The sequence below is a fragment of the Pelodiscus sinensis genome, chromosome 1, assembly GCF_052426305.1.
Source record: "Pelodiscus sinensis isolate ZL-2025 chromosome 1, ASM5242630v1, whole genome shotgun sequence".
Taxonomy (NCBI): Eukaryota; Metazoa; Chordata; order Testudines; family Trionychidae; genus Pelodiscus; species Pelodiscus sinensis.
The window spans coordinates 131,884,476-131,911,486 of record NC_143052.1 but is presented as its reverse complement, the minus strand read 5'-3'; the positions used below and the strand labels follow the sequence as shown (position 1 = coordinate 131,911,486).

The following is a 27,011-nucleotide window of genomic DNA, read 5'->3' as shown; positions in this document are numbered from 1 at the left end:
CACTAGATGGAGGAATGCGGCCGTCTATGGCAGGATAGCTGCCAGCCTGGCCACCAAAGGCCACATGCAAACTCAGGAGGTCTGCATGAAAATCAAGTTGGTCTTGCGAGACCCCCAACCCTGAGGCTTGAGCTTCCCCTCCCCCTTCTTCCTCTTACTTCCTCCTCCCAGGTTTCCCCCTCCCCTCTCCCGCCTCCTTTTCCCCAGTCTCACCAGAGTTTCATCCCCCCCAGTTTTGTTAAATAAAGAGAGTTTGTGTTCATGAAAACACATGTATTTTATTTGACATCAGGAAGGGGGGCTAGGGAGAGGTAAGTGGAAGGATGTGAGGGAGGAATAAGGCACAAGCCCTCAGTGGGGCAGACCAGGGACGCTCTTAGTGATCTTCACGATGGAAGCTCTCCAACAGGGCCTCCTGGATACTGACAGCCCCCTGATGGACTCCCGGATGGCAGCCTGCAGAAAGTGCAGCCAGGCTCGCATCCAAGAGAAGCACCAGAGTGCCCAGGGGCAGGTCTGGCTCCATGTTGCAGAGTGCTGTGGTGTCCCAAGGGAGGGCAAGCAGAGCACACAGAGACAAAATGTTTTGCTGTCCCTCATCGAGGTAGGCAAGCAAGCAGGGAAAGCTGAGAACCGGCTGTCCGGGGGGGGGGGTCCCTTTAAGCACAGGCCTCAGATAGCCTCAGGCAGTAGCCACACAAAGTAGCTCCTGACCTGATGCCCTGCCGGACCTGGTTCCGGCCGACCTTAAATGCAATTCAGTGTCCACTCAGTGCAGACTCGCTATTTTGATATAGCAAAATGCTATTTCAAACGGCATTTTGTGTGTAGACACGTTATTTCGAAATAACGTGGTAGGGTGCTAGCATCTGTGCAGTGAGATGGGAACAGAGGGAAGTTAATTTGGTGTATCTTAACTTGCTCCCATCTGGGCTGCAGGCAGCAGGAGTCACACCCTGTCTGTCTCCGCACAGCAGCTCTAACTGGGCTATAGACATAGGACTCTTTTCTGGCTCGGTTAGGGGGGAGCAGATTGCATGGAAGTAGGGGAGAAGAGGGGTGGATAGGTGCCGGTATCTGTGCAGTGAGGTGGAAATGGAGGAGAGTTTGGGGTGTGTTGACTTGCTCCAATCTGAGCTGCATCGGATCTAAGTACAGCAGCTCCAGCTGGGCTGCAGATGTAGGACTCTCTTGAGCTGGGGCAGGCTGTATGGGGTGATAACAAAATTTCAGGTGGGTGAAAAGCTTTTAGGCTGCTTTTGAATACTGGAGCAAAAGACTTAGTTCATGACATTTGCATGATTACATTTCCAACAAAGTTTACATAGGTGTTAATGACTTAAGAAGGAAAAGGGTTCTTTTAACAGAATTCTTTTGAGTGTTGTAGATATCTGCAAACTCTGATCTTAATGACTTTTTTTAAATCCTGTGTTACTACTTAATACATGGTAAATTGTTAAAACTGGAAGAACTTTACCATGGACCATGGTTAATTTGTTTGGCCTTTCAATGGGAGTTGGATTCCAGACAAGGGCTCTGGAGCTTCTACTCTTTTGAGTTAGTGGCACACAAAAGACGAGTTTCAAACCAGAACTTGTATAAGTTTTTACAGGTCTCTGCTGTACTTACATAGAATGGATCCTAAACATTCCTCAAAGAAAATGTATAAGCTTGCCTTTTACTCTCCTTTCCAGTGTCAGTAAATATTGCATTAATATTTCAATGAAAGCTTTACTATTTATAGTTGATTCATAGATTTTTTTGGGGGGTATCTTTAGAACAGCAAAATAGAGAGAATGGATTTCAGGAAGGCAGATTTTAGTAAACTCAAAGAGCTGGTAGGTGAAGTCCCATGGGAAGCAAGACTAAGAAGAAAAACAACTAAAGACAGTTGACAGTTTTTCAAAGGGACATTACCAAGGGCCTAAAAGCAAACTATTCCACTATGTACAAAAGATAGAAAGTATGGTAAGAAATCACTGTGTCTTAATCAGGAGATCTTATATAATTTAAAAATCAAAAAGGAGTTGTATAAAAAGTGGAAACTAGGTCAAATTACAAAGAATGAATATAAGCAAACAACTCAAGTATGCAACGGCAAGATTAGAAAGCCAAAGTCACAAAATGAGCTCAGTTCAGCTAGAGCAGGGTTGGGACTCTAAGAGTTGGGACTCAAATATGGGTCGCCAGGTGTCTCCCCAGGTGGCTTTGCCCTCCTTCCTTCCCCCATTTTTTAATTGCCTTGAGTTACCAAGTCTTCCTGAATTGTCAAAATGGGTCCCCATCTGGAAAAGGCTGGGAACTGCTGAGCTAGACACATAAAGGGCTCACAAAATGAGCTCAAACTAGCTAAAAGATATAAAGGGAAACAAGAAGACATTCTATAAATATATTAAAAGCAAGAAGACGACCAAGGACAGAGTAGGCCCAATGCTCAGTGAAGAGGGAGAAATACTAACAGGAAACTTGCAAATGGCTTCTTTGTTTGGGTTTTTATCAAGAAGATGGATGGTGACGGGATGCCTAACATAGTGAATGCTAGTGGAAATGGGATAAGTGTAGAGGTTAAAATAAAACAACAAGCTGAAAATTACTTAGAAAAGTTAGATGTCTTCAAGTCATCAAGGCCTGCATCCTACAAAACTCAAGGAGCTGACAGGCGGTAGTGTTGTGAGCAGGACACAAGACGGGGAGGTTACTCACCTTGTGCAGTAACTGGAATTCTTCGAGATGTGTCCTCGTGGCTGCTCCACCTTAGGTATGTCAGCACTGCTCTGCACACGGCCCAGAGATCTTTGCTAGCAGTCTGCCGGCGTGTGCTGTGCTACTGCGCAATTGCCCAGATTGATAGTTAAACGCGTGCCAGCAGCTGTTCCCTCCGTTCCTTCTCTACACCCGGAGCAGAGGAGAGGTGGGTGGTTGTGGAGCACCCATGAAGACATCTCGAAGAACTCCAATTACTGCACAATCTAAGAAGTTACTCACCTTGGTGCAGTAATGATGGTTCTTCGAGATGTGTCCCCTCATGGGAGCTCCACTGTAGGTGTTGGGCCTGTCCTGATGCTGCAGATCGGAGACTTTTACTAGCCATAGTCAGCCAGACCATATACGTGCAGTTAGCATCTCGTGCCATTCGCGCCCTTTGCCTGTTGAGCATGGCCCAGCTCCCGCCAATTCCTCTCACCACTTGGTGACCTGAAAGGAAAAACTAGAAACAAAATTACGGAGCAAGGAGGAGGGCAGGTCATGGAGCACCCATGAGGACACACATCTTGAGGAACCATCGTTACTGCCCCAAGGTGAGTAACTACTTCTTCTTCGAGTAGTGTCCCTGTGGGTGCTCCACTGTAGGTGACTATGTAGCAGTACTCAAACTGTCCAGACAGTGGGCTCCAGAATCAAGGTTAGTCATGAGGTGTGAGTACTAATGAGACAACAGTGGAGTCCGCAGCTAGATGTTGTACAATAGCACAATGCTTCATGAAAGTAGTGTTGGATGACCAAGTAGCTTCTCAGCAGATGTCATGGAATGGGTCTCCTCATAAAGAAGGCCATAGAGGTGGCCATTGCTCTGGTCAAATAAGCTTTCAATTGGGCAGGAAGAATTTTGTTCCAGATAGAGTAACACGTCGTGATGCACTTGACTATGACGCAAGCAATACGTTGGGACGATAAAGCTTCGCCTTTGGATCAATCAGCAATTAATATTATCAGACAGTCTGGTCTGTCTTGCACCAATCCTTAGATCTGTCAATATAGAATGCAAGCTCTCAACGCACGTTGACGGTATGGAGAAGCTCTTCCCATGATGAAGCGTGAGGCTTAGGATAGAAAAAAGGGAGTATTATAGGCTCATTAACATGAAATTCCGAACAGACTTTAGGGATAAAGGCAGGGTGAGGTTGTAGCATCACTGTTTCACTGTTGAATGTTGTATATGGTGGCGATGCCATCAAGGCTGCTAACTCTGCGAACAGATGAGATCACCAGCAGAAAAAGCAGCCTCATTGTGAGCATATTGAGTGATGCCATGGCAAAAGGCTCAAATGGAGGATACCTTATGGTATCCAGCACTAAGTCCAGATTCCAGGAAGGTGGTGGTGGCCTACACGGGGGGCTGAGATTAGTCAAGCCCTTCATAAACCTTTTAGTTGTTGGGTAAGCAAACACTGACAGTCTATCTATGGGGTGCTGGAAGGCATTGATTGCTGCTAGATGCACTCTCAAAGAAGCAGTTGAAAGGCCATTTTGCTGTAAGTGAACAGTGTAGTCCATGATCTGGTGCAAAAGAGAAACCTGTGGGTTGATGCTGTTATCAGAACACCAGGCAACAAATCTCCGCCACTTTGCCAGATACATAGTTCGGGTAGATTCTCTTCTACTGTGTATCAAACCCGTTCAACTTTCTCTGAACAGAGGTCTTCTGACACCTTAAACCAGATAGGAGCCAGGCCGTTAAGAGTAGGTTCTTGGGGTTCGGATGAAGGAGAGAGCCGTGGTTCTGAGTAAGAAGGTCCTGAAGTGGGGGGGAAATGGGATAGAGTGGTTGTGCAGACATTTGTTGAAGGAATGGAAACCAAGACTGTCCTGCCCAGGCACGGGCTATGAGGATCACTTGTACTGAATCTGTGTTGACCTTCTCTAAGACTCTGGGTGGTATAAGCACTGGGAAACACATACAGTACGGAAGTTCCCCAATGTATCAGAAATGTGTCTCCTATTGATCCTGGTCCGATGCCTGCTCTGGAGCAATAGTGACGACATTTTGCGTTGTTGTAGGTGGTGAATAGGTCTACTCAGAGAACCCCATTGATGAAAGATGTGTCGAAGGACATCTGTGCGAATCTCCCACTTGTGATCGTGGGGAAGATGCCTGCTCAGTGAATCTGCAACAGCATTGCTGGTACTAGGTAAGTATGATGCTATTTTGGTGATGTTGTTTCAAATACACCAATTCCATAACCAAACCACCTCTGCACAGAGGGACCGGGACCATGCTCCGCCTTGTCGATGTATATAATACATCATTGCAATGTTGTCGGTAAGTATCCTGATTGTCATATTGAATATGTGAGCCTGGAAGTGTCTGCCTGTAAAGGACTGCTCTGAGCTCAAGAAGATTTATATGAAAAGTTTCTCTGCTGCTGATCATTTCCCTGCACCATCATACTGGCCATATTGGCGCTCCAGCCGGTAAGCGAAGCATGTGTGGTTATCTAGTTCAGTGGTTGGGGCCAGTGGAATGATACCCCAGCCATGAGATTGCTCAGTTTGGTCCACCAGCATAGAGATGTGAGGGCCTGAAGTAGATACTGTGCCTTGTCGGGATGTAAATTGATGCCGCCAACCAGTGTTGAAGGCAATGGAAAAGTAACCTTGTGTGCTGAACTACAAACGTGATGGCAGCCATGTGGCCCATTAGTTGCAGACAAGTTAGTACTGACACAGTAGGGGCGTGTGTCAGAATAGCTATTAGATCTTGGACTGCTTGGAAATGCTCAACGGGTAAGTACACTCATGCTGAGGCAAGACCCTATGAAATTTAGAGACTGAGTTGCTTCTACCATGGACTTTTGGTTCTTGATAATGAGACCGAGGAAGTTGAAAGTCTGTCTGGTTAACGCAACCATCTGACATCTGACAACCGGCCTTTTATGAGGCAATCAAAGTAAGGAAATATCATAACACCTCCGCAATGCAGATGCGTTGCCACTACTGTGAAGGTCTTGAAAATGGTAGGACTCGATATTGAAAAGGCTCATTGCCGACAACAAAATGAATGAATCACCTGTGTGCTGAGTGAATGGCGTTATGGAAGTAAGTATCCTGTAGGTCGAGGGCCGCAAACCAATCTTGGTTGTCTAGTGATGGAATAATTGTGTTGAGTGTCACCATTTTGAACTGGAGGTGCCGATTCAGCTTCCAAAGGTTGAGAATGGGTCTCCAATCTCCTGTTTTCTTCTGGGTGAGAAAATAATGGGAGTAAAACGCTCTTCCCTTGAAGTCTCTGGGAACCCTCTTTATGGCTCGGATGGAAAGGAGGCAATGGACCTCTTGTTTTAGTAAGTCCTCGTGACAATGGTCCCTGAAGAGGGACGGGGTGGGAGGGGTAGTGGGCGGTATGGATAGGAATGGGATCGTGAATCCAGATGCTACAATTTCCAAAACCCAACGTTACGAAGTGATGTCGGCCCATTGATGGTAAAATGGCCTTAACCGACTGTGAAAAATATGATGTTTCGAGACGACAATATGAGAATTCTGTGTGCCCTCAACCGAGGAGTCAAATTTGCTGTTTCTCAGCAGGCTCATTGGAGATGCAGGATGGTTGGGGTCGCTTCCGCTATGGATGTTGCTTAGGCCGAGATTGATCATATGCATGGTACTGTTGCCTGTGGTATGCAGTCGCCTCCGCTATGGATGTTGCTTAGGCCGAGATCTGTCACGTGTACGGTGCTGTTTCCTGTGGTACAGGTAGTTATAGTGCCTGTGGTATGTGTTGTACCACTGGTGCTTGCACGGAGGCATGTACATGCCAAGCATCCAGAAGGTAGTACAGGAATCTTTCCTGGAGTGGAGGACCTTGTCCATTTTGTTAACAAATAGCTCCTGTTTTTTGAACAGGAGATCCTCCACGTTGGTATGAAGCTCTTTCGGGATGCCGGTTGACGCAAGCTAAGAGGATCAACTCATTGCGATCGCTGTGGCCATGGAACATGATACCGTGTTCGCAATGTCCATAGCGATCTGTAGCCCAGCCGTTGCCGATGAATAGCCCTCTTGTACTACTGCTTTCAACAGTGGTGGTTTGGAGTCCAAAAGATATTGAAGAAGCTCTGTCGATTTGGTATAATTATCAAAATTGTGGATTGAGATCAGGGCCGCATAGTTAGCTATGCGAAGGAATAAGGTGGCCGACAAATAAACCTTCCTGTAGAAAATAACCAGTTTTTTATTGTTCTTCTCCCCAAGGGTATTTTTCTGTTGCAGGGTTTTGGCTATGTGTTCTGCCACGTCCACCATGAGGGAATTTGGCTGTGGATGATTAAACAAGAACTCCAGCCCCTTTGAAGACACAAAGTACTTTTTGTCAGCCCGTTTGCTTGTTGGAGATACTGAGGCGGGAGTCCGCCAAATATCTTCCGCGGCTTCCATAATCACCTCATCAATAGAGCGTGCAATCTTCGAGCGATCTTGAGGTTGCAGATTTTTCAACAAGCGATACTGCTTAGTCTGCACTTCTGCCAACTGGACATCCTGGCTTTCCGCCACATTCTTAAACAGTTCCTGAAATTGTTTCAGGTCATCAGGAGGGGACATATCTCCAGGAAAGACCACCTCGTCTGGGGAGGACGAGCACTAGTCTGTAGGTGAAGTATCAGATTGCTGGTCTACCACTTCAGACAGTTGTTTCTCCTCTGGTTCCGATTGTAGTGCCCGGAAGGTAGCACTTTGTGGTGGAAGAATCTGCGGATGCTATTCACGTGGATCAGTGGGAGGGTGCTGATAACTGGGTGAACGGCTGCAACATAGAGACCATCTATATGAATGAAGATGGTAATGGTGATGTGAGGAATAATACGGTATATGATGGTATCCGTAGTAACGGTCAGAACGTGCCAGTGACAATTTCCTGGATGAGAAGACACTAGTGTATCGCTTATAGTTCAAGGAGAAAGGTGAGCATGAGGCGAGCAGGGGAAATGAGCAAATACCCTTGAGGAAAGTGGTAGAGAGAGAGAAAAAGAAGTTACCCTGTGAAGTACCGATTGTTCTTCGAGATGTGCCCCGTGGGAGCTCCACTCTAGGTGTTGGGTCCCGTCCCGGCGCCGCGGCTCAGAGACTTTTCATAGCCGTGCTCCGCCGGCTCACGCGTGTGTGGTTCCCCAGGCTAGCGTTCGCGCCTTTGATCAGCCGCGCGCGAGCCGGCAACCGTCAGTTCCTCTCATCTACTCATCTGTAAGAAACATTAAGAAGAAATTTCCGGAGCGGGGAGGAAGGGTGGGTCGTGGAGCACCCACGGGGCACATCTCGAAGAACAATCGTTACTTCACAGGGTGAGTAACTTCTTTTTCTTCTTCGAGTGGCCCCGTGGGTGCTCCACTCTAGGTGACTCTGGAGCAGTACACAGAACAGAATTAAAGCGCTCCGGAATCAAGACTACCAGCACGATTCAGTACTGCTGTAGCCACAGAATAATCTGAAGTAAACTGATCGACTATGGCGTAGTGCTTCACAAAAGTCGCGTGTGAGGACCATGTTGCCGCTCTGCAAATGTCACGAAAGGACACCCCACTGAGACAGGCTGTAGTAGCAGCAACTGCCCTAGCTGAATGAGCTTTGGGACGAGAAGGGAGAGGCTTCCCTCGCAGCGAGTAGCACATAGATATACACAACACTATGAGCGTGGAAATACGCTGAGAAGTTAAAGGCTGTCCTTTTGAATGACTCGCCACTGACACTAGCAAACGGTCTGTTTTCCTAAAACCCCGTGTTCTGTCGCTATAAAACGCCAACGCTCTTCTCACATCCAAGGTATATAAGTGTGCTGCTTGCGTTGAGGTATGGGGTTTTGGGAAGAAGCATGGTAAAACTACCAGTTCGTTTATGTGGAATTCAGAAGACACCTTTGGAATAAATGCTGGATGGGTCCTCAACGTTACCGATTCTTCCGAAAAAACAGTATAGGGCGGCGAAGCCATAAAAGCTGCTATCTCTCTCACTCTGCGAGCTGAAGTGAGGGCTAGGAGAAATACCAGCTTGACCGTAAGTAAGTGCAATGTTACCGTCGCTAAAGGCTCAAAAGGGGGATGAGTCAAAGTTTGTAGGACCAGATCCAAGTTCCATGAGGGAGGAGGAGGCCTCCGGGGAGGGTGGAGATTTGAAAGTCCCTTCAGGAACCTTTTTGTAGTAGGGTGAGCGAACAAGGAAATATCGTCATCCCTATGGTGGAATGCATTGATTGCTGCCAAGTGTACCCGTAGCGATGCAATTGCCAAGCCATTGTCGTGTAGTTGTAAAAGATAATCCAATATACAAGGTAAGGATGCAAACCACGAGTCCACGTTATTGTCTGCACACCATGCTTGGAACTTTGCCCACTTAGCTGTATAAGCGGTTTGTGTAGATTGTTTTCAACTGTGCATCAACACTTGCTTGACTCGCTGAGAGCAGGATTGCTCAGAGTTGGTAAACCAGCCAGCATCCACGCAGTGAGGTGTAGAACCTCTGGTCGCGGATGACTGATGGATCCATTGTCCTGGGTCAACAGATTCGGAAGAGTAGGTAGAGGATATGGCGTTTTCACTGACATCTGGTGGAGCATTGAAAACCAAGGCTGACGAGCCCATGCTGGTGCTAGAAGGATTACCCGAGCTTTGTCTACACTGATCTTTTTGAGAACCCTGGGAATTAATACTGTCGGTGGGAAAGCGTACAGTAGTGCCGTTCCCCAGGGGAGAAGGAAGGTGTCCCCCAGCGAGTGTTGTCCTATCCCGGCTCTCGAACAATAATTGGGACATTTCAAATTGAGTTCTGTCGCAAACAGATCTATCGTCGGAAATCCCCATCGAGCGAAAATACGATTGAGTATGTCCGTGTGAATCTCCCACTCGTGGTCGTGTGGAAAACGCCTGCTGAGAGAGTCCGCTACTAAATTGTCGACACCCGGCAAGTAGGAAGCTGTTAGAACAGTGTTGTTGGCAATACACCAATTCCATAAACGGATGCTCTCTGCGCAAAGAGAGCAGGATCGGGCACCTCCTTGCTTGTTTATATAAAACATAGTCGCCATGTTGTCCGTTAAAATCCTGGTCATTGTATTTTGAATGTGTGACCGAAAATGTTTGCAGGCATGCTGCACCGTTCTCAACGCGAGCAGATTGATGTGCAGTAGCATTTCTCGTGGCGACCTGGACCGTGGAATTGCCCATGTGAGCTCCCCAGCCTATGAGGGAGGCATCTGTAGTTATTTGTGTAGTAGGTTGAGGGCGATGAAATGGGACGCCCGTGAGAAGATTGGTTGGGTTGGTCCACCACTGCAGGGATTCCCGGACATACTGTGGTACCACTACCGGTCTGTGGACACTGTGCCTTGATGGGATGTAAACCGTGGCTAACCAGTGCTGGAGGCAACGAAAACGTAATCTTGCGTTGCACACTACGATGGTGGCAGCAGCCATATGTCCCAAAAGCTGTAGACAGATGCGTGTGGGAATTTTCGGAGCGTGGACCACTGTGTGTATCAATGCTTTGATTATTATAAAAGGTTCCATCGGTAAATATGCGTGCGCCATAGCTGAATCGAGGCGTGCACCTATGAACATGAGATTTTGGGATGGAACTAGTGTTGACTTCAAGTTTATGAGAAGACCCAGAGTAGCAAATTCGTCGGATACTGTCCGAACCATATAACATGTTTCCATATAGGTCGTACCCCAGAGAAGGCAATCGTCTAAGTAGGGGAATATTGTCACCCCTAGTCTGCGTAGGTGAGCCGCAACTACTGCTAACATCTTGGTGAAAACCCTAGGAGCACATGCCAGGCCGAATGGTAGGACCCTGTACTGGTAATGCTCGCTCCCCAATCGGAAACGAAGGAAACGTCTGTGTGCCACGTGAATTTCTACGTGGAAATAAGCGTCTTGCAAGTCGAGGACTGCAAACCAATCCTTTTTGTTCAATGGCGGAAGAATGGTTGATAAGGTTACCATCTTGAAACACTGCCTCCGAAGATGCTGGTTTAGCTTTCGAAGGTCCAGGATGGGTCTCCATCCTCCCGACTTCTTTGGTATGAGGAAATATCAGGAGTAAAAACCTTTTCCCCAAAACTGCTTGGGAACTCTCTCTATTGCCCCAATGGTGAGCAAACGTTGAACTTCTTGTTCCAACAGTTTCTCGTGAGAGGGGTCCCTGAAGAGGGACGGGGAGGGGGGAGTGGTGGAGGGAATAGAGAGAAAAGGGATGGAGAGGCCGGATTGAACTACCTCTAGCACCCATCTGTCTGTGGTGATCGTAGACCAGTGGTAGTAAAAAGAGCGTAGACAATGGTGAAAAAGATGATGAGCTTCCGTATTGACTATGGGCAATTGGTTTGCATCCTCGACAAGCAAGTCAAATCTGTTGCTTAGTCGACTGCCGATTACCCGAATGGTTCTGCCGTGGTCGTTTATGTTGGGGGCGTTGTCTAGGACGCTGGTTGTCAAAAGGACGTGATTGCTGTCTAGCAAAATTGAAGTCATATCTCCGTTGGTAAGGGAAATAACGCCTACGTTTGAAGGAAGGTGTGTACATCCCCAGTGTACGTAGCGTGGTGCGTGAGTCTTTTCCCGAGTGGAGGACCTCATCAGTGTTTGCCGCAAAAAGTTTAAATTTGTCAAAGGGCAGATCCTCAACCTTGCTTTGCAACTCCTTCGGCGCCCCTGCTGACGAAAGCCAAGATGATCTGCTCATGGCGATACCAGTCACAGCAGCCCGAGCTGCTGTGTCAGCCACATCCATAGCAATCTGAAGTACAGCACTACATGACGCGTACCCCTCCTGTACTATTGCTTTCAGGAGTGGTTTCTTGGTGTCTGGGAGATGGTGCAACAAATCTGTTAGTTTGGAGTAATTATCGAAGTTATGGTTCGACAAATGGGCTGAGTAAATTGCAATGCGAAGTAAAAGTGTAGCTGAGGAATAGACTTTCCTCCCAAAAATATCCAATTTTTTATTGTCCTTGTCCAAAACGGTATTTCGGTATTGTGGCACCTTACCCCTACGTTGCGCTGCGTCTACCACCAGTGAATTGGGTTGGGGGTGATTGAATAAAAAGTCCAACCCCTTAGCTGGAACAAAATATTTTCTATCAGCTTTTTTACTTGTAGGTGCAACCGATGTTGGGGTTTGCCATATTTCGTCCACCACTTCCATAATCGCCTCATCGATTGGTAACGAGACTTTTTCACGTTGTTGAGGGTGGAGGTTCTTCAAAAGGCGACGTTTCTTAATAGGCACATCTGCTAGCTGTATGTCCTGCATGTCTGCCACTCGTTTGAAGAGATCCTGAAAATGCTTCAGATCATCCGGTGGGGAGATTTCAACTGGGCAAATCGCTTCATCCGGTGAAGACGATGGGCAGTCCGCTGGGGAGCTTCTGTCTTAGGGTCCTCTGTTTCCGACAACTGACCCTCCTCTGGTTCGGATTGGTCTAATTGGATTGTTGGGCTCTTAGTTGGAGAAGGTGAGCGCAGTGGTTGTGATCGATGAGGAAAGTATTTCGCTAACGGTGATTGGCAGATGTGAGAAGATCCCCTATGCTATGGTGTTGAATGGTGACGCTGGGGACGATCGACATATGATCTATGATAGCGCTCACAGTAACGTTCAGAGCGTGACGGAGAGGGGTATCGAGAAGAACGTGCGCTACCATGCTGGATATAATAGACGCGGCATGGAGAGCGCCTCACCGATCCGTACCTCGAGAGACGGGAGGGCGACCGGGATCGCGAACGGGACCGATGTGCATCTAAATACACCGCGTCCCTATAATCGTGCCGGCTGTACCTACTCCTCGAGGGGGAAAAGTAGCCGTGATAGCAACTTCGCCTTTTTGGTGAAGCAGACGGGGAAAGAGATCTGTCCCTATAATGGGTCTTTGACTGTGACTTTCTACATGTTGAAGTCTCATCCCTAGCCCGAAGCACAGGGGAACCAGGCACCGAGTGAAGGCGAGACGGTGCCGGAGAGGTCAGCTGCTGCTGATCTGGTGTCGGTGCCGGCAGGGCCCCCGGTGCCAGGGTTAGCAATGGTGCCGGGTCTGAGGCAGTGGCGTGTCCCGCCTCAGGTCCCGGTGCTGGAGGAGATGGTGCCGACGTCACCGCCGGGGCCGGCGAAATAGGCGCCGAACCGCTGGGTGCCGCAGAAGCCGGTGCCGGGAGACTGGTCAATTGCGGCGCCGGCGCGCTCATCAATTTCAAGGAGCGTGTGGCTGAAGCCGGTGCAGGCTTGCTGGTCAGCTGTGGCGCCGCTCCCGGCACCGGTGCTGAAGCCGCTCTCCTTCCGGATGGTGGGGGCTCACTTATGCCAGCCCCAGCAAGTTGTCCGGACCCCCCGGGGGTCACTTTAGAAGCCGCTGCCAGGGTTGAGACTGCCGCAAGGAGGGAGCGCGTCGGGGACGGCTTTGACGCTCTGGAGCCGATCAGTCCCGGAGAAGCTGCTCTCCTCTTGTGATGGGAGGTTTTTGTGGCTGTTGGAGGGATAGGATAGGCTGCAACACCTTGCCAAACATCAGCATCCTTATCTTCATTTCCCGCTCCCTCCGGGCTCTTGAAGTTAACTTGCGGCAATGGGTGCACTTGTCAGGGACATGAGTCTCCCCCAGGCACCTAATACACGTGTCATGGCCGTCAGCCGTTGGCATGGCTTCAAGGCATACTGAACATTTTTTAAAACCAGTTGATCCTGGCATTGTCAGTAGAGTTAAACGAAAAACTGATCCCAGCTGTGACCCCCACTCTGGGTAGTCAGTTTCACAGTCTAGCGTTCACCGCACCGCTTCTGAGTGAAAAGCGGGTTTGAAAGAAAAACTTTTTTTTTTTTTAAACAAGAGAATACATAACAAGTAACAGGAACATAGCTAACACTAAAATTTTTAACTATTTACAGGTAAGCAACTATCTAAAACCATAACTGAAGAAGAGATCATGGAGCTCTGACCGCAACCTGAGGCGGTTGAGAGGAACTGACGGTTGCCGGCTCGTGCGCGGCTGATCAAAGACGCGAACGCTATCCTGGGGAACCACGCATGCACGAGCCAGCGGAACACGGCTATGAAAAGTCTCCGAGCAGCGGCGCCGGGACAGGACCCGACACCTAGAGTGGAGCACCCACGGGGCCACTCGAAGAAGAATGGTGTCTCCCATAATGCCTTGCATCTTCCTAGTGCAGTTACCGATATGGAGATGGGGGCTGCATAAAGGAAAGTATGGTTAGTCCCTGTGATGGTAGCATCGGGTACTCAGTATGGGGGAAATCTCGTGGCAGAGGTGAAGGAGACAGTATCAGGGAAAAGGTCAGAGAAGGGGAAATAGGGCTGCTTCACACGCCAGTCTTTCCTGTGGCTTTCTTCAGTGCCGCTCCACTATTGCCCTCAGCGCCGGTGCCATAATGACTGCCGGTTCCAGAGGCGCCAAGGAGGGTGTCGGTGCCAGAGGCACCAAGGATGCCAGTGCAGGAAATCTCCTCAATGGCAGAAGTGCCAACAACCGGTCCGCAGGAATATGCGGTGCCAATGCCAATCTCGGTGCTGGCATTGCCTAAGCTGTCAGTGGCAACGTTACTGGTTCCTAACGCTTGGCGCTCATGGACGCCTTGGAAACCTCAGGGATAGTGCCGGACGTACCCGGTTTATCTCTTGCACTGACTCTGCTCGGCAAAGCAGCAGGCAGGAAGCATGTCGGAAATGCCCTTATCTTACTTGTTGGGCCCCTCTCTGGGGATGACACACTACATTTTTGAGGCACTGTACGCTCGGGCTGTGCTGGCGATGTAACGTTGGGAGGATGAAGCGCCCTGTCAAAAGGAGCATTTAAGGAGCATTTCCCTATCTTTTTGCGCTCTCGCCATCAGCTTCGAGCAGTGGGTTCACTTTTGTGGCACATGTGCCTCACCCAGATATTAGATACACACTACATGGCCGTCAGAGGTTGGCATGGCTTTGTGTCAAAGGCTATACTTTTTAAAACCTGGGGATCCAGGCATTGTGGGAGTGGTTGAAACTCGTGTCCCATTTCTTCCGCTTCTTTTTTTTTTTTTAAATGGCTAAAAACAGAAAAACAGTCTGAAGGATTTGGGGTTTTTTCGAGAACGATAATGAATACCAATGATCTAACTATACACTAACAACTATATCAGCATTTTAACTATTTACAGAAGAAGTTCTGTCAGAGACCAGGTGAGATGAGGCGCTCCGTCTACAACCGAGAATGGTTGAGAGGAACTGGCCGGAAGCGGACTGCATGCGACAGGAAAAGGGAGTGAATAGCACAAGATACTCACTGTGCATGTGCGAACCGGCTGACTACAGCTAATAAAAGTCTCCGATCTGAGGCGCTGAGATGAGCCAGACACCTACAGTGGAGCACCCATGGGGACACTACTCCAAGAAGAAACTTCCCTTCTTCGATGCTACCCATGGATGCTCGACCTTCGAATCACAGAATATAAGCACTGGAAGGGACCTCAAGAGGTCATCGAGTCCAGTCCCCTGACCTCATGGCAGGACCAAATACTGTCTAGACCATCCCTGATAGACATTTATCTAAACTACTCTTAAATATCTCCACAGATGGAGATTCCACAACCTTCCTGGGCAATTTATTCCAGTATTTAACCACCCTGACAGTTAGGAACCTTTTCCTAACATCCAACCGAAACCTCCCTTGCTGCTATTTAAGCTCATTGCTTCTTGTTCTATCCCCAGAAGCCAAGATGAACAAGTTTTCTCCCTCCTCCTTATGACACTCTTCTTTTAGATACCTGAAAACTGCTATCACGTCCCCTCTCAGTCTTCTTCTTTCCAAACTAAACAAACCCAATTCTTTCAGCCTTCCTTCATAGGTCATGTTCTCTAGACCTTTAATCATTCTCGTTACTCTTCTCTGGACCCTCTCCAATTTCTCCACATCTTTCTTGAAATGCGGTGCCCAGAACTGGACACAATACTCCAACTGAGGCCTAAGCAGCGCAGACTAGAGCGGAAGAATGACTTCTCGTGTCTTCCTCACAACACACCTCTTAATGCATCCCAGAATCAGGTTTGCTTTCTTTGCAACAGCATCACAATGCTGACTCATATTCAATTTGTGGTCCACTATAACCCCTAGATCCCTTTCTGCCGTACTCCTTTCCAGACAGTTGCTTCCCATTCTGTATGTATGAAACTGATTGTTCCTTCCTAAGTGGAGCACTTTGCATTTGTCTTTATTAAACTTCACCCTATTTACCTCAGACCATTTCTCCAATTTGTCCAGGTCATTTTGAATTGTGACCCTATCCTCCAGAGCAGTCGCAACCCCTCCCAGCTTGGTATCATCTGCAAACATAGTAAGAGTACTTTCTATACCAATATCTAAATCGTTGATGAAGATATTGAACAGAGCCAGTGCCAAAACAGACCCCTGCGGAACCCCACTTGTTATGCCTTTCCAGAGGATTGTGAACCATTAATAACTACTCTCTGAGTACGGTTATCCAGCCAGTTATGCACCCACCTTATAGTAGCCCCATCTAAATTGTATTTACCTAGTTTATCGATAAGAATATCATGCAAGACCATATCAAATGCCTTACTAAAGTCTAGGTGTACCACATCCACTGCTTTTCCCTTATCCACAAGACTCGTTATCCTATTAAAGAAAGCTATCAGATTGGTTTGACACGATTTGTTCTTTACAAATCCATGCTGGCTGTTCCCTATCACCTTGCCACTTTCCAAGTGTTTACAGGTGATTTCCTTAATTACTTGCTCCATTATCTTCCCTGGCACAGAAGTTAAACTAACTGGTCTGTAGTTTCCTGGGTTGTTCTTATTTCCTTTTTTATAGATGGGCACTATATTTGCCCTTTTCCAGTCTTCTGGAATCTCTCCTGTCTCCCATGATTTTCCAAAGATGATAGCTAGAGGCTCAGATACCTCCTCTATCAGCTCCTTGGGTATTCTAGGATGCATTTCGTCAGGCCCTGGTGCCTTGCAGGCATCCATCTTTTCTAGGTGATTTTTAACCTGTTCTTTTTTTATTTTACCTTCTAAAACTACCCCGTTCCCACTAGCACTCTCTATGTTAGGCATTCCTACAGACTTCTCGGTGAAGACCGAAACAAAGAAGTCATTGTGCATCTCTGCCATTTCCAAGTTTCCTGTTCCCTCTCCTTGGTCTTCCTCTTGCTTCTAACGTATTTATAAAAAGTCTTCTTGTTTCCCTTTATTCCCATAGCTAGTTTGAGCTCATTTTGTGCCTTTGCCTTTCTAATCTTGCCCCTGCATTCCTGTGTTGTTGGCCTATATTCATCCTTTGTAATTTGTCCTAGTTTCTATTTTTTATAGGACTCCTTTTTTATTTTTAGACCATGCAAGATCTCCTGGTTAAACCAAGGCAGTCTTTTGCCATATTTTCTATCTTTCCTATGCAACGGAATAGCTTCCTTTCGGGCCCTGAACAATGTCCCTTTGAAAAACTGCCAATTCTCCTCAGTTGTTTTTCCCCTCAGTCTTGATTCCCATGGGACCTTACCTATCAGCTCACTGATCTTACCAAAATCCACCTTCCTAAAATCCATTGTCTCTATTTTCCTGTTCTCCCTTTCCTTAGAATTGTGGTATGTGGAGAACTTAGACTGCTGACACTCAGATCTCAGAGCTTCTGGAATGTCCTGTAATAACTTACTGCTACATACATAGTGCAAAGATTCTTCATCTTCTCTTTTAGGAGTTCTCAGCACCTCTCTATTACCTGAAACAGCTGTTTGATATTTAGTAGGAAGTACGCACAGGCTAGGGAAGAGCCTTCTCTTTGTCCCATGAAATTCTATTCAGCTTTTGAATGGTTAAAAATCATCCTTTTCCCTTCTCACTGGCATTTTTCAAGAAAATTTTAGAGCATCCCAAAATAGATTCTCGACACAAGAACATTCTGAAGCCAGGCCCATGCTACTGCCAAGAAAGCAACCACTGCTTTACTAAGAATATCTGAGAGCTGGCAGAGAGCTGTTGCCTAGAGAGGGAAGAGAACATGAAAGAGAAGAGCTGAGATTGATTACCAGTACCTGCAGGAAATGCTGCCCAAGGAATAGCAGGAAAAGTAGTTTGTGTTTCACCATCTCCACCTTCAAATGTCTCTGCTGCCTACAGATATGGGAAATACTGTTATGTTAGTCTTCTAAACTTATGTAGAGATTTTCCAGGAGGCATGTTCTAATGATCACTTTTATTACAGCTTATCAAACATTTCAAATATACTCCTTTAACAATGACCTCTACTACACTGAATTAGTGCATGTGAAAGAACATATTTTTACTGTATTTGTTCAACTTTAATAAGCATGCACTAAAAAAAAAAACTACAGAAATCACTGACGTACATCATTAGTCAGAAAAACACTTGATTGGGATTGGCTGCTTCATCGGGCTTAAAAGCACAGGTAAACTTAAGAAAAAGCTATGAATAAACTGGATATGAAATACAGATATAATCACAGACAACTAAGCAAGCACACTAAAATCTTTTATTTAAATTTACAAATGTTGCACCTTAAACAAAATATCTTTTATGTGATGTGCAGAGGTAAGTTCACATCACATAAACTGGTATTAACTAACTGAACAAAAATTCAACTGCCCAGATATGTTAAAAGCTAGGCCAAAGTTTTAAAATTGTAATGCCTAATGTTAGGTATTTAAATACATAGACATTTAGTTAGGAGGCCTGATTTTCAAAGATGCTGAGCATCTCTAATTTACGTTCTGCCTAAAGAAAAAATAAATTATACTGCTTATTAGTGTTGGTTGGTAAATTTTGCTTTAACTTTTACCAGTAGATTTCCGATAATCCGGAACCTTTGGGACCTAAGTGGTGCCGGATTATCGGATATGATGGACTATCAGGAGGTACTATAAACTGGTTTTTATATATACACATATACATACACATACACACACACTATACACTGTATATAAAGTGTTTTTAACCCTTTTTATTGTAGCAGAAGCACTGTCCAGCATCACACAATGCCAGTGGCAGACTGATTCAGTCCCATCTGGTTTCACTAGTTTCAGCTACTGCCGTTGCTGCCTTGTGACTCGTTTTTTGCCTAAGCTCTCTCAATAGGCTCTTGCCATTTTGATGCCAGACTACTGGGAGTGTCGTACAATTGGATGCCGGACTACTGGAGTTTTCCCGTATGCACAATTTTCATGTTAACATCAGAACTATTACTAATCATAATATACCGCATGCTCCTCCAAATGATGCAATTTCAAAAGTTTGTAAAGTGAGCAATTTTTCAAGGTCAGCAATATGACATACCTCAAAGCCTCCAAAATCATCATCATCCATTTTCCAGTTGGCACCTAGAAGATATAAAATAAATTTGATCAAAGAATCTAAGTTCTTGGCAGTCTGCCATAGAGTGGGCAGATGTGTTCTGCATAGCAAAAGCTTTCAGGCAGGCTTCAAAGATATCCTAAAGAATAACACATTACAACCGGCAAGTCTCAAGGAGACAAACATAGATAACCACAGACGATGCTGCATCTGAAAGAAGTGATACCAAGACAAGTAACCTCTATCAAGAGAAACCTTTGCTAGTTCAACTAAATTATTTTCTTAATCCCAGCTATTATCACTGACTTCTCATCCAGACTTGATCATAGGTAGGGATGCTGGGTAATGTGTAACTGAGTAGTCATGTAACTGCATCAAATGTTAGCAGTTACACAACTATTCGATAATCCCTGGGGATGGGGCCGATAGTCAGTGCACTACCGACCCCATTTCCGAGAATCCCACTGCTACCCAGTGCTGCTGCCTCTCTATCAGAGACAGCAGCATTAGGTGGTAGGCGGGAGCTGGTTCACAAGGGGAGCCGGTTAAAAAATCAGCTTTCCATGCAGACCAGCTCCTAACTGCCATTCCTATCTGCAGGGCACCTCAGCTCCACAACCCCTGTCCACAAGGGGTCTGAGCTCCCCGTGGACATCCCACAGAGCAGCTTCTGTCCACAGCAAAAGAGAGAGGAAACAGCATGGAGGGGCAGATGGCTCTGCACAGCCAGCTTAAATTCCAGTTTCTCAAGTGTATCACTCCTACCTGCCCCCTCACACCTCTGTGTTACTGTCTCTCTATCAGATAGAGAGGCAGTGGGAGCGGGGAAGGGAAGAGGAGGGGAGGGAGAAATGTGTATAACTGACAGGATTAACCGATTCGGTTAAGCCTAGGATTTGCCTAGGTTTATCAGTTAATTGTGTAGTTGTCTACATGTTGACATCCCTAATAATAAGCCTACTGAAATTTCATTATTGTCCTTATCACCACAAAATATTTGAGAAGGCCAGAAAACAGAAATCATGTGGGACTCAACAGTGGAATTCCCCTAGTAAGGAAAAAAAATATTGTTCAAGATTTCATTAATGAAAGTAGCGATTTTAAATGTGAGTCTGCCTGTCTACCACCAGATAAAGCAGCCATGTCCAGTGTACCCTATAATCAGTAGCATTAAAAGCTGCTAGCTTACTTAGTCTCTTGGATATCACATCACCATTAAATCACTTGAGTTCACCTATGGTAACCATGTCTTCAATGACATCTGAGTGGCTAGATTTATGACATACCACTGTATTATTTCTAATCTAAAGTAAAATGTTTTTTTCGTTACTAAAACTGGGATCTGTTCAACTATTAGATTTTTTTAAAGCTGGGGTTTTGTTTGTTTTACTTTCCAGCAGAACTTTCTAGCAGAATTAAACATTTCTGTATTTCTTCATTTACCATGTATTCTGAAGTTATATTCATCTGCCACGAATGGAAAAATACTTTTACATTTTAAAGTTCTTTTTCTAAATTGGCACTGTGGCTCAATTCAATAATATTTTCTGCTTTTCACATCTCTTAGCTGTCTGGCAGCAATAGCACAAACTCCAATTTAGAACAGGACTGTGGTGAATTTCTGGAAGTCTTTCTGTCACCACAAAGGTCCTTTCCTAGGTTTCATGGAAGGTGTTGATTTAGATTTTCAAAACTGATCAGCATTTTTGAGTTGTGGCCATGATATGTGACATTTTGATACACATTTTAGCTAAAAATGTCTTGTTTCTTCTGAAACACGCAAAGTAAGTTGAAAGTAAATCAAGCCATAAATTGTTACTCCTGAAAGAGTTCAGCTAAACAAGTAATATATACTCAAAGTTTCTCCTGATAAAAGACTAAGAATAAGGATGAACCAAATAACTTCAATAAATGAAACAAAAATGGAAGACAAATTTATAAAATGTATTATTTTCCAGTTAATTTAAATGGCTAGCTGTGATGATTTCAGTAACATATGGGCAGAAAACAAAAGATGCAGGTAGTTGCAAGAAATCCTAATGAATTAGAACATTATAAAAGAGTAATGTCTCCAAAGTCAGGCAGACATGAGTGTCGATATGCTGCTGAAAATCATTAGCAATACAGAAATAGTCTCTTCCAGGGCTTACCAAATGTTAATGAAATATAACTGATCAAATTAAATTGAAATTTGCATGGTTATGCCTAATAAGAGATGATTCAATTAAATAAAAAAAATTGTTCAATTTCCACATAACCCTGAAAAACAAAAATCAAACTCTCTAAGTTCACACAGCTTTTCGCAATGCAGATGCCAGATGGATATTTTTCATAGCACAGATACAAGGTGGACGAACCCAGTCCTAAGTGACTAGTCCTTTATTTATGACTGCACACTTAATTAACATTAATAGTTAAATGCACAGTACCAAAAAAAACCCAGGAGTAAAAAAACGACTGTGATGAAGAGTTGTTTTCTGGTCACAGAAATGTGATATGGAATTATACAAATAGAAAATATGTAGACAAAAACCCATTACTGAAGGTAAAGGAATCAAAATAAGTCACGGCACACTATTACCATTGCACATCATTAGCATGTATCTAAAAATAAGGACAGCTATCCAGCTACACAAAGTATTCAAAAATGTAAACCAGATTTAATAAATTTATAACAGTTTGAAAAGATGTTGAAACTATGTCAATATTTTAGGGCCTGATTCAATACTCATTAAAAGTTCATGGGAGTCTGTCAGACAATAAGTTTTGGAACAGGTCACTAAAGAATATTTGAAAGAAAATGGAAGTTAGTATGTAAAACTTTAAACAAATACAAAAAATAAACCTAGCAATTATCACATTTTCAGCTTCACTACGTGTAGTATCTAAGTTAACCTATTTATCCCATAAAAGATATTTTATTTTCATATGCTTTTAAACTAATTTTAGTCACTTGACAGTATGTGTTGTAAACCCAATTGAAATAACCACTGTATCTTTTGGGGGGGGGGGGAAGGGTTATAAGAGTTACTCACCTGGTGCAGTAACGTCTGTTCTTCGAGATGTGTGTCCCCGTGAGTGCTCCACTCGAGGTGCTGGGCTCATCCCGGCGCCGCAAACCGGAGGAATTTTCACTAGCAGTAGCCCCCTGCCGGACCGCGCATGCGCGAATGCCCCTTCGCGCCTTTCATCTGAGCGCGGTCCGGTCTTGTCAGTTTCCTCCCAACCAGAAGCATCTGAAAGACATAAATAGAGGCTCCGAAGCAGGGAGGAGGGTGGGACGTGGAGCACCCACGGGGACACACATCTCGAAGAACAGACGTTACTGCACCAGGTGAGTAACTCTCTTTTCTTCATCGAGTAGTGTCCCCGAGGGTGCTCCACTCGAGGTGAGTACACAGCAGTGGTCCAGCGTGACCTGAGTGCTTCGGACCTATCGCTTTTGGGCTGTAGACAAGACAGCCTGAGCTACCCTCGAATCGAAGGTAAGTATGTTCGCAAGGGCATAGTGTTTAGCGAATGTGAGGGTGGACGACCAGGTTGCTGCACGGCATATGTCCTGCAATGGTACTCCATGAAGATAGGCAATGGATGTAGCTATTCCCCGGGTGGAATGAGCACGAAGACCGCTCGGAAGAGACTTGTTGCGCAAGGCGTAACATTGCGTGATGCAAGCAATGACCAACCGGGAAATACGCTGTGCAGAAAGTAGTTTGCCTTTGGAGCGTTCGGCTGTAGAAAGGAAAAGCCGTCGAGATTTTCTAAAGACTCGAGTTCTGTCAAGGTAAAAGGCCAGTGCTCGCCTGACATCTAGGGTGTGTAGACGTGCTTCTTCCAATGAGGAGTGAGGCTTTGGGTAGAAAGTCGGTAGAATTATAGGCTCATTTATATGGAAAGCAGAGTTGACCTTTGGCAAAAACGCTGGTTGGACACGCAGTACTGCCGCATGACTGAAGAACTGCGTATACGGCGGATCGGCGGAAAGAGCTGCTAATTCGCTTACTCGACGCGCCGACGTGATGGCAAGTAGAAACACAGTTTTCATCGTGAGCATCCGTAGACCACACGTTGCAAGCGGCTCAAAGGGTGTGCGAGTCAGAGCGTCCAATACCAGAGGTAAGTCCCAAGGTTCTGGTGGGATCCTGTGGGCCGGATACAAGTTGCCTAGCCCCTTCAGAAATCTCTTGGTGATAGGGTGGGCGAACACTGAAAAGCCGTCAACGGGAAGACGGAAGGCTGAAATTGCCGCTAGATGCACCCTCAGGGAAGAAATAGTTAGTCCCGTCGTCTTTAGATGCATCACATAATCCAGTATCTGTTGTATAGACGATAAGTGAGGGTCAAGATCCTTTGCCAAACACCACGAATGGAAACGGCGCCATTTATAGAGATAGGATTTACGCGTTGTACTGCGTCTACTGTTAACCAACACGCGTCTCACTTCTTGGGAACATAAGAGTTCCGAAGCTTGGAGCCAACTAGGAGCCATGCTGTGAGGTGCATGCGGTCGATGGCTGGGTGAAGAACCGTGCCGTGTTTCTGGGATAGCAAGTTGGACAGCTGCGGTAGTCGTCGTGGATAGGCCGCTGACATTCTCGACAGCTGTGTTAGCACCTTTCTGGCCCAGACAGATTTGGTTATCAGAATCACTGTTGCGCCATCCAGTGCTATCTTCTCCAAAACCCTTGGAATGAGTGGAAGAGGAGGAAAGGCGTACAGCAATTGGTGGTGATTCCAGTCCAGAAGGAAGGCATCCCCGAGAGAGTTCATGCCGATGCCTGCTCGTGAGCAATACTGAGGACATTTCCTGTTGTGTCGAGTGGCGAACAAGTCCACACCTTGGGAAAACCCCATTGCAAGAAGATGTCGCGGAGCACTTCGGGATGCAATTCCCACTCGTGCTGTGAGAGGAAATGCCTGCTCAGAGTATCGGCAATTACATTGTCCTTGCCAGGGAGGTATGCTGCAGTTATGGTGATACCTTGTTGAATAGCCCAATTCCACAGGCGCACAGCCTCCACACACAGGGAGCGGGAGCGTGACCCCCCCTGCTTGTTGATATAATACACCGTGCATATGTTGTCGGTGAGAATCTGTATGGAATGTCCTCGGATGATGGGCAGAAAGTGCTTGCAAGCCTTGAAGACTGCTCTTAGTTCGAGAAAATTTATATGCTGTAGCGATTCCTGGGGCGTCCAGAGACCCTACGCACGGAGCTCCCGAAGGTGGGCGCCCCAGCCGAGTAGAGAGGCATCTGTAGTGATTTGTAGAGATGGTTTTTTGGGCATGAAAGGGGACCCCTGTTAGCATGTTGAAGGGGTTGTCCCACCATGCCAGGGAAGACCGCACCTGACTGGGCAGAGAAACCACCCTGTTCGTACTGCGCACCTGGGGCATGTACACAGTGAACAGCCAATGTTGAAGACGTCGCATATGGAGTCTGGCATGTGGAACCACATACGTGGTGGCTGCCATGTGTCCCAGTAGTTGCAAACAGGTAAATATTCGGGACTTCGGGGAAATGGATAATGATTGTACCAGGTCCTGTATGAGTTGAAACCTCTTTACCGGCAAGTATGCCCTCGCGGTTAGGGAGTCGAGTCTTGCACCGATAAACTCCAGGTCGCGAGTAGGTGTTAGGAAGGACTTCTCGACATTGATTATGAGCCCGAGGGCTGTGAACAAAGCGGTAGTTATAGACACTTCCCTCGTAGCCTCGTCGAGTGTGGAAGCCTTTAGCAGGCAATCGTCCAGGTATGGAAAGATTGTAATATCGAGGCGTCGCAGGTAGGCCGCCACTACCGCCAGGGTCTTGGAGAAAACCCGTGGGGCCGCCGATAGTCCGAAAGGCAGCATGCGATATTGATAGTGGTCGGACCCCACTGTGAACCGAAGGAATCTTCTGTGCGCCGGGTGTATCGTTATATGGAAGTAGGCGTCTTGAAGATCGAGGGACGCGAACCAATCCCCTTTGTCGAGAGCCGGGATGATTGAAGATAACGTGACCATCTTGAATTTTTGCCTTCTCAGATGACGGTTGAGCCGACGTAGGTCCAGGATAGGCCTCCAACCCCCTGATTTCTTCTGGGTGAGGAAATAGCGAGAGTAGAACCCTCTCCCCAAAAAGGGGGTCGGCACCCTTTCCACTGCCCCTAACATGAGAAGGCGTGACACCTCTTGATGTAGAAGCGTCTCGTGAGAGGCGTCCCTGAAAAGGGACGGGGCAGGAGGGGAGGGAGGGGGAAGAGAGGTGAAGGGGATGACATATCCTGAAGTAATTATGTCGTGAACCCACCGGTCGGTGGATATGACAGCCCAACGATGCTGATAAGGTCTGAGACGATGATGGAATACGCCTTTTGTGATATCCGGAGTCTCTGTTAACAGGGTGGTCCGAAGTCCCTCGATCAACCCATCAAACCTGCTGTCGGCCCTGCTGCTGGACAGGCGTCTTGTTGGGTTGCTGGCGACGCTTCTGGGGCCATTGTCTCGGCCTCTGTTGCTCGTATGGCCTGGCGCGTGGCGTCGCATATGAGAATGGTCTTTGTCTATTGTAGGGTATGTATCTCCTACGTTTGTAGGGGGGGGTGTACATCCCTAGCGTTTTCAAAGTCATACGTGTATCCTTGCCCGAGTGGAAGACCTGATCTGTCGACTGAGCAAATAGCGATTTGCGATCGAAGGGCAAATCCTCCACCTTGGCCTGCATCTCCTTCGGGACAGCGGCCTAATGCAGCCAAAACGCCCGACGCATGACTATGGCCGAAGCTGCGGATCTAGCAGCTACGTCAGCCGTGTCAAGGGCGATCTGCAAGGCTGTTCGGGCAACTGTATAGCCCTCTTGTATCACTGCCTTGAGCATCTGACGTTTGGAATCCGGCAAGTGCTCAAATAAAGGGATCAGTTTTGAATAGTTATCGAAATCATGGTTTGCTAGTTGTGCCGCAAAGTTACACATCCTCAGGGCAGAAGTAGAGGAGGAATATACTTTCCTGCCCAAGATATCCAGACGTTTGGCCTCCTTGTCATTTGAGGGATTCTTGGTCTGAGATGATCTTGTTCTCTGTTGCGCGGCGTCCTCGACAAGGGAGTTAGGCTGAGGATGCGTAAAGAGAAACTCCATATCTTTCTGAGTGATGAAGTACTTCTTGTCCGACCGCTTATTAGTTGGTAGCGAAGTGGCCAGGGTCTGCCAGATGTCGTTGGCGATCTCCAGTATAGCTTCATCAAAGGGAAAAGCGAGTTTTGACTTTTGGGAAGGTTGCAGATTCTTAAGCAATCGATGTTGTTTCTGTTGCACGTCCACGGTCTGAACGTCCTGGGATTGTGCAACTCTCTTGAAGAGCTCCTGGAACTGCTTGTGGTCCTCCGTAAGAGACAAGTCCGCAGGGACCACTGCGTCATCCGGCGAGGATGAGGAACGCTGCGCCGGGGAATCAGGGCTCTGCTGTCCTTGAAGAGCAGTGTGGTCCTGCTTATCCTCCTGATATTGCGAATCCAAATCCCCAGCCGAGGATGGTGGCGCAACATAAAGAGTAGACTTGTGCAGACCATGTGGAGAATGATGCCGAGAAGATTGCAGTGATCGCGATCGCGAATACCTTCTGCGGTGAGATGAATGAGAAGAGTACTCGTGATAATATCTATCCTCCCTCCGACTGCGGCAGGGAGAACGGCTGTATCTTCTCACTGTGTCATACCGACGATGGCAGTCTGTACGTCTTGGGGATCTTGGTGAAAGGGATCTCCTACAGTAGCGTAAGGGAGACCTCGAGTAGCGATCCCGATAGTACCGACGTGGCGATGAATGACGAGGTGACCTATAGTAGGGTTCCCTGGAGGTCGTGTAACGGTGAATATGACGACGGTAATCAGCATGGGACGAGGTAGGTGAGTCAGGTCCAGGTGACACTGTCCGGCGTTATTGAT

The 27,011-nt window shown here is 46.7% G+C and overlaps 1 protein-coding gene across 11 annotated transcripts in view; it reads right to left on the bottom strand.

Moving 5' to 3' along the window:
- CCDC91 (coiled-coil domain containing 91) overlaps positions 1–27,011 on the bottom strand; it is a 518,367-nt gene that overhangs the window by 455,918 nt on the left and 35,438 nt on the right. For all 11 annotated transcript variants that reach the window (XM_089771336.1, XM_089771314.1, XM_075901346.2 and 8 more), the window contains 2 exons: positions 19,065–19,108; positions 17,806–17,884 (listed from right to left, as the gene is read on the bottom strand). In XM_089771336.1, coding sequence (XP_089627462.1) covers positions 17,806–17,884; positions 19,065–19,094 — 109 coding nt within the window. In that variant the 5' untranslated portion in view covers positions 19,095–19,108. The remainder of the gene's footprint in view (positions 1–17,805; positions 17,885–19,064; positions 19,109–27,011) is intronic.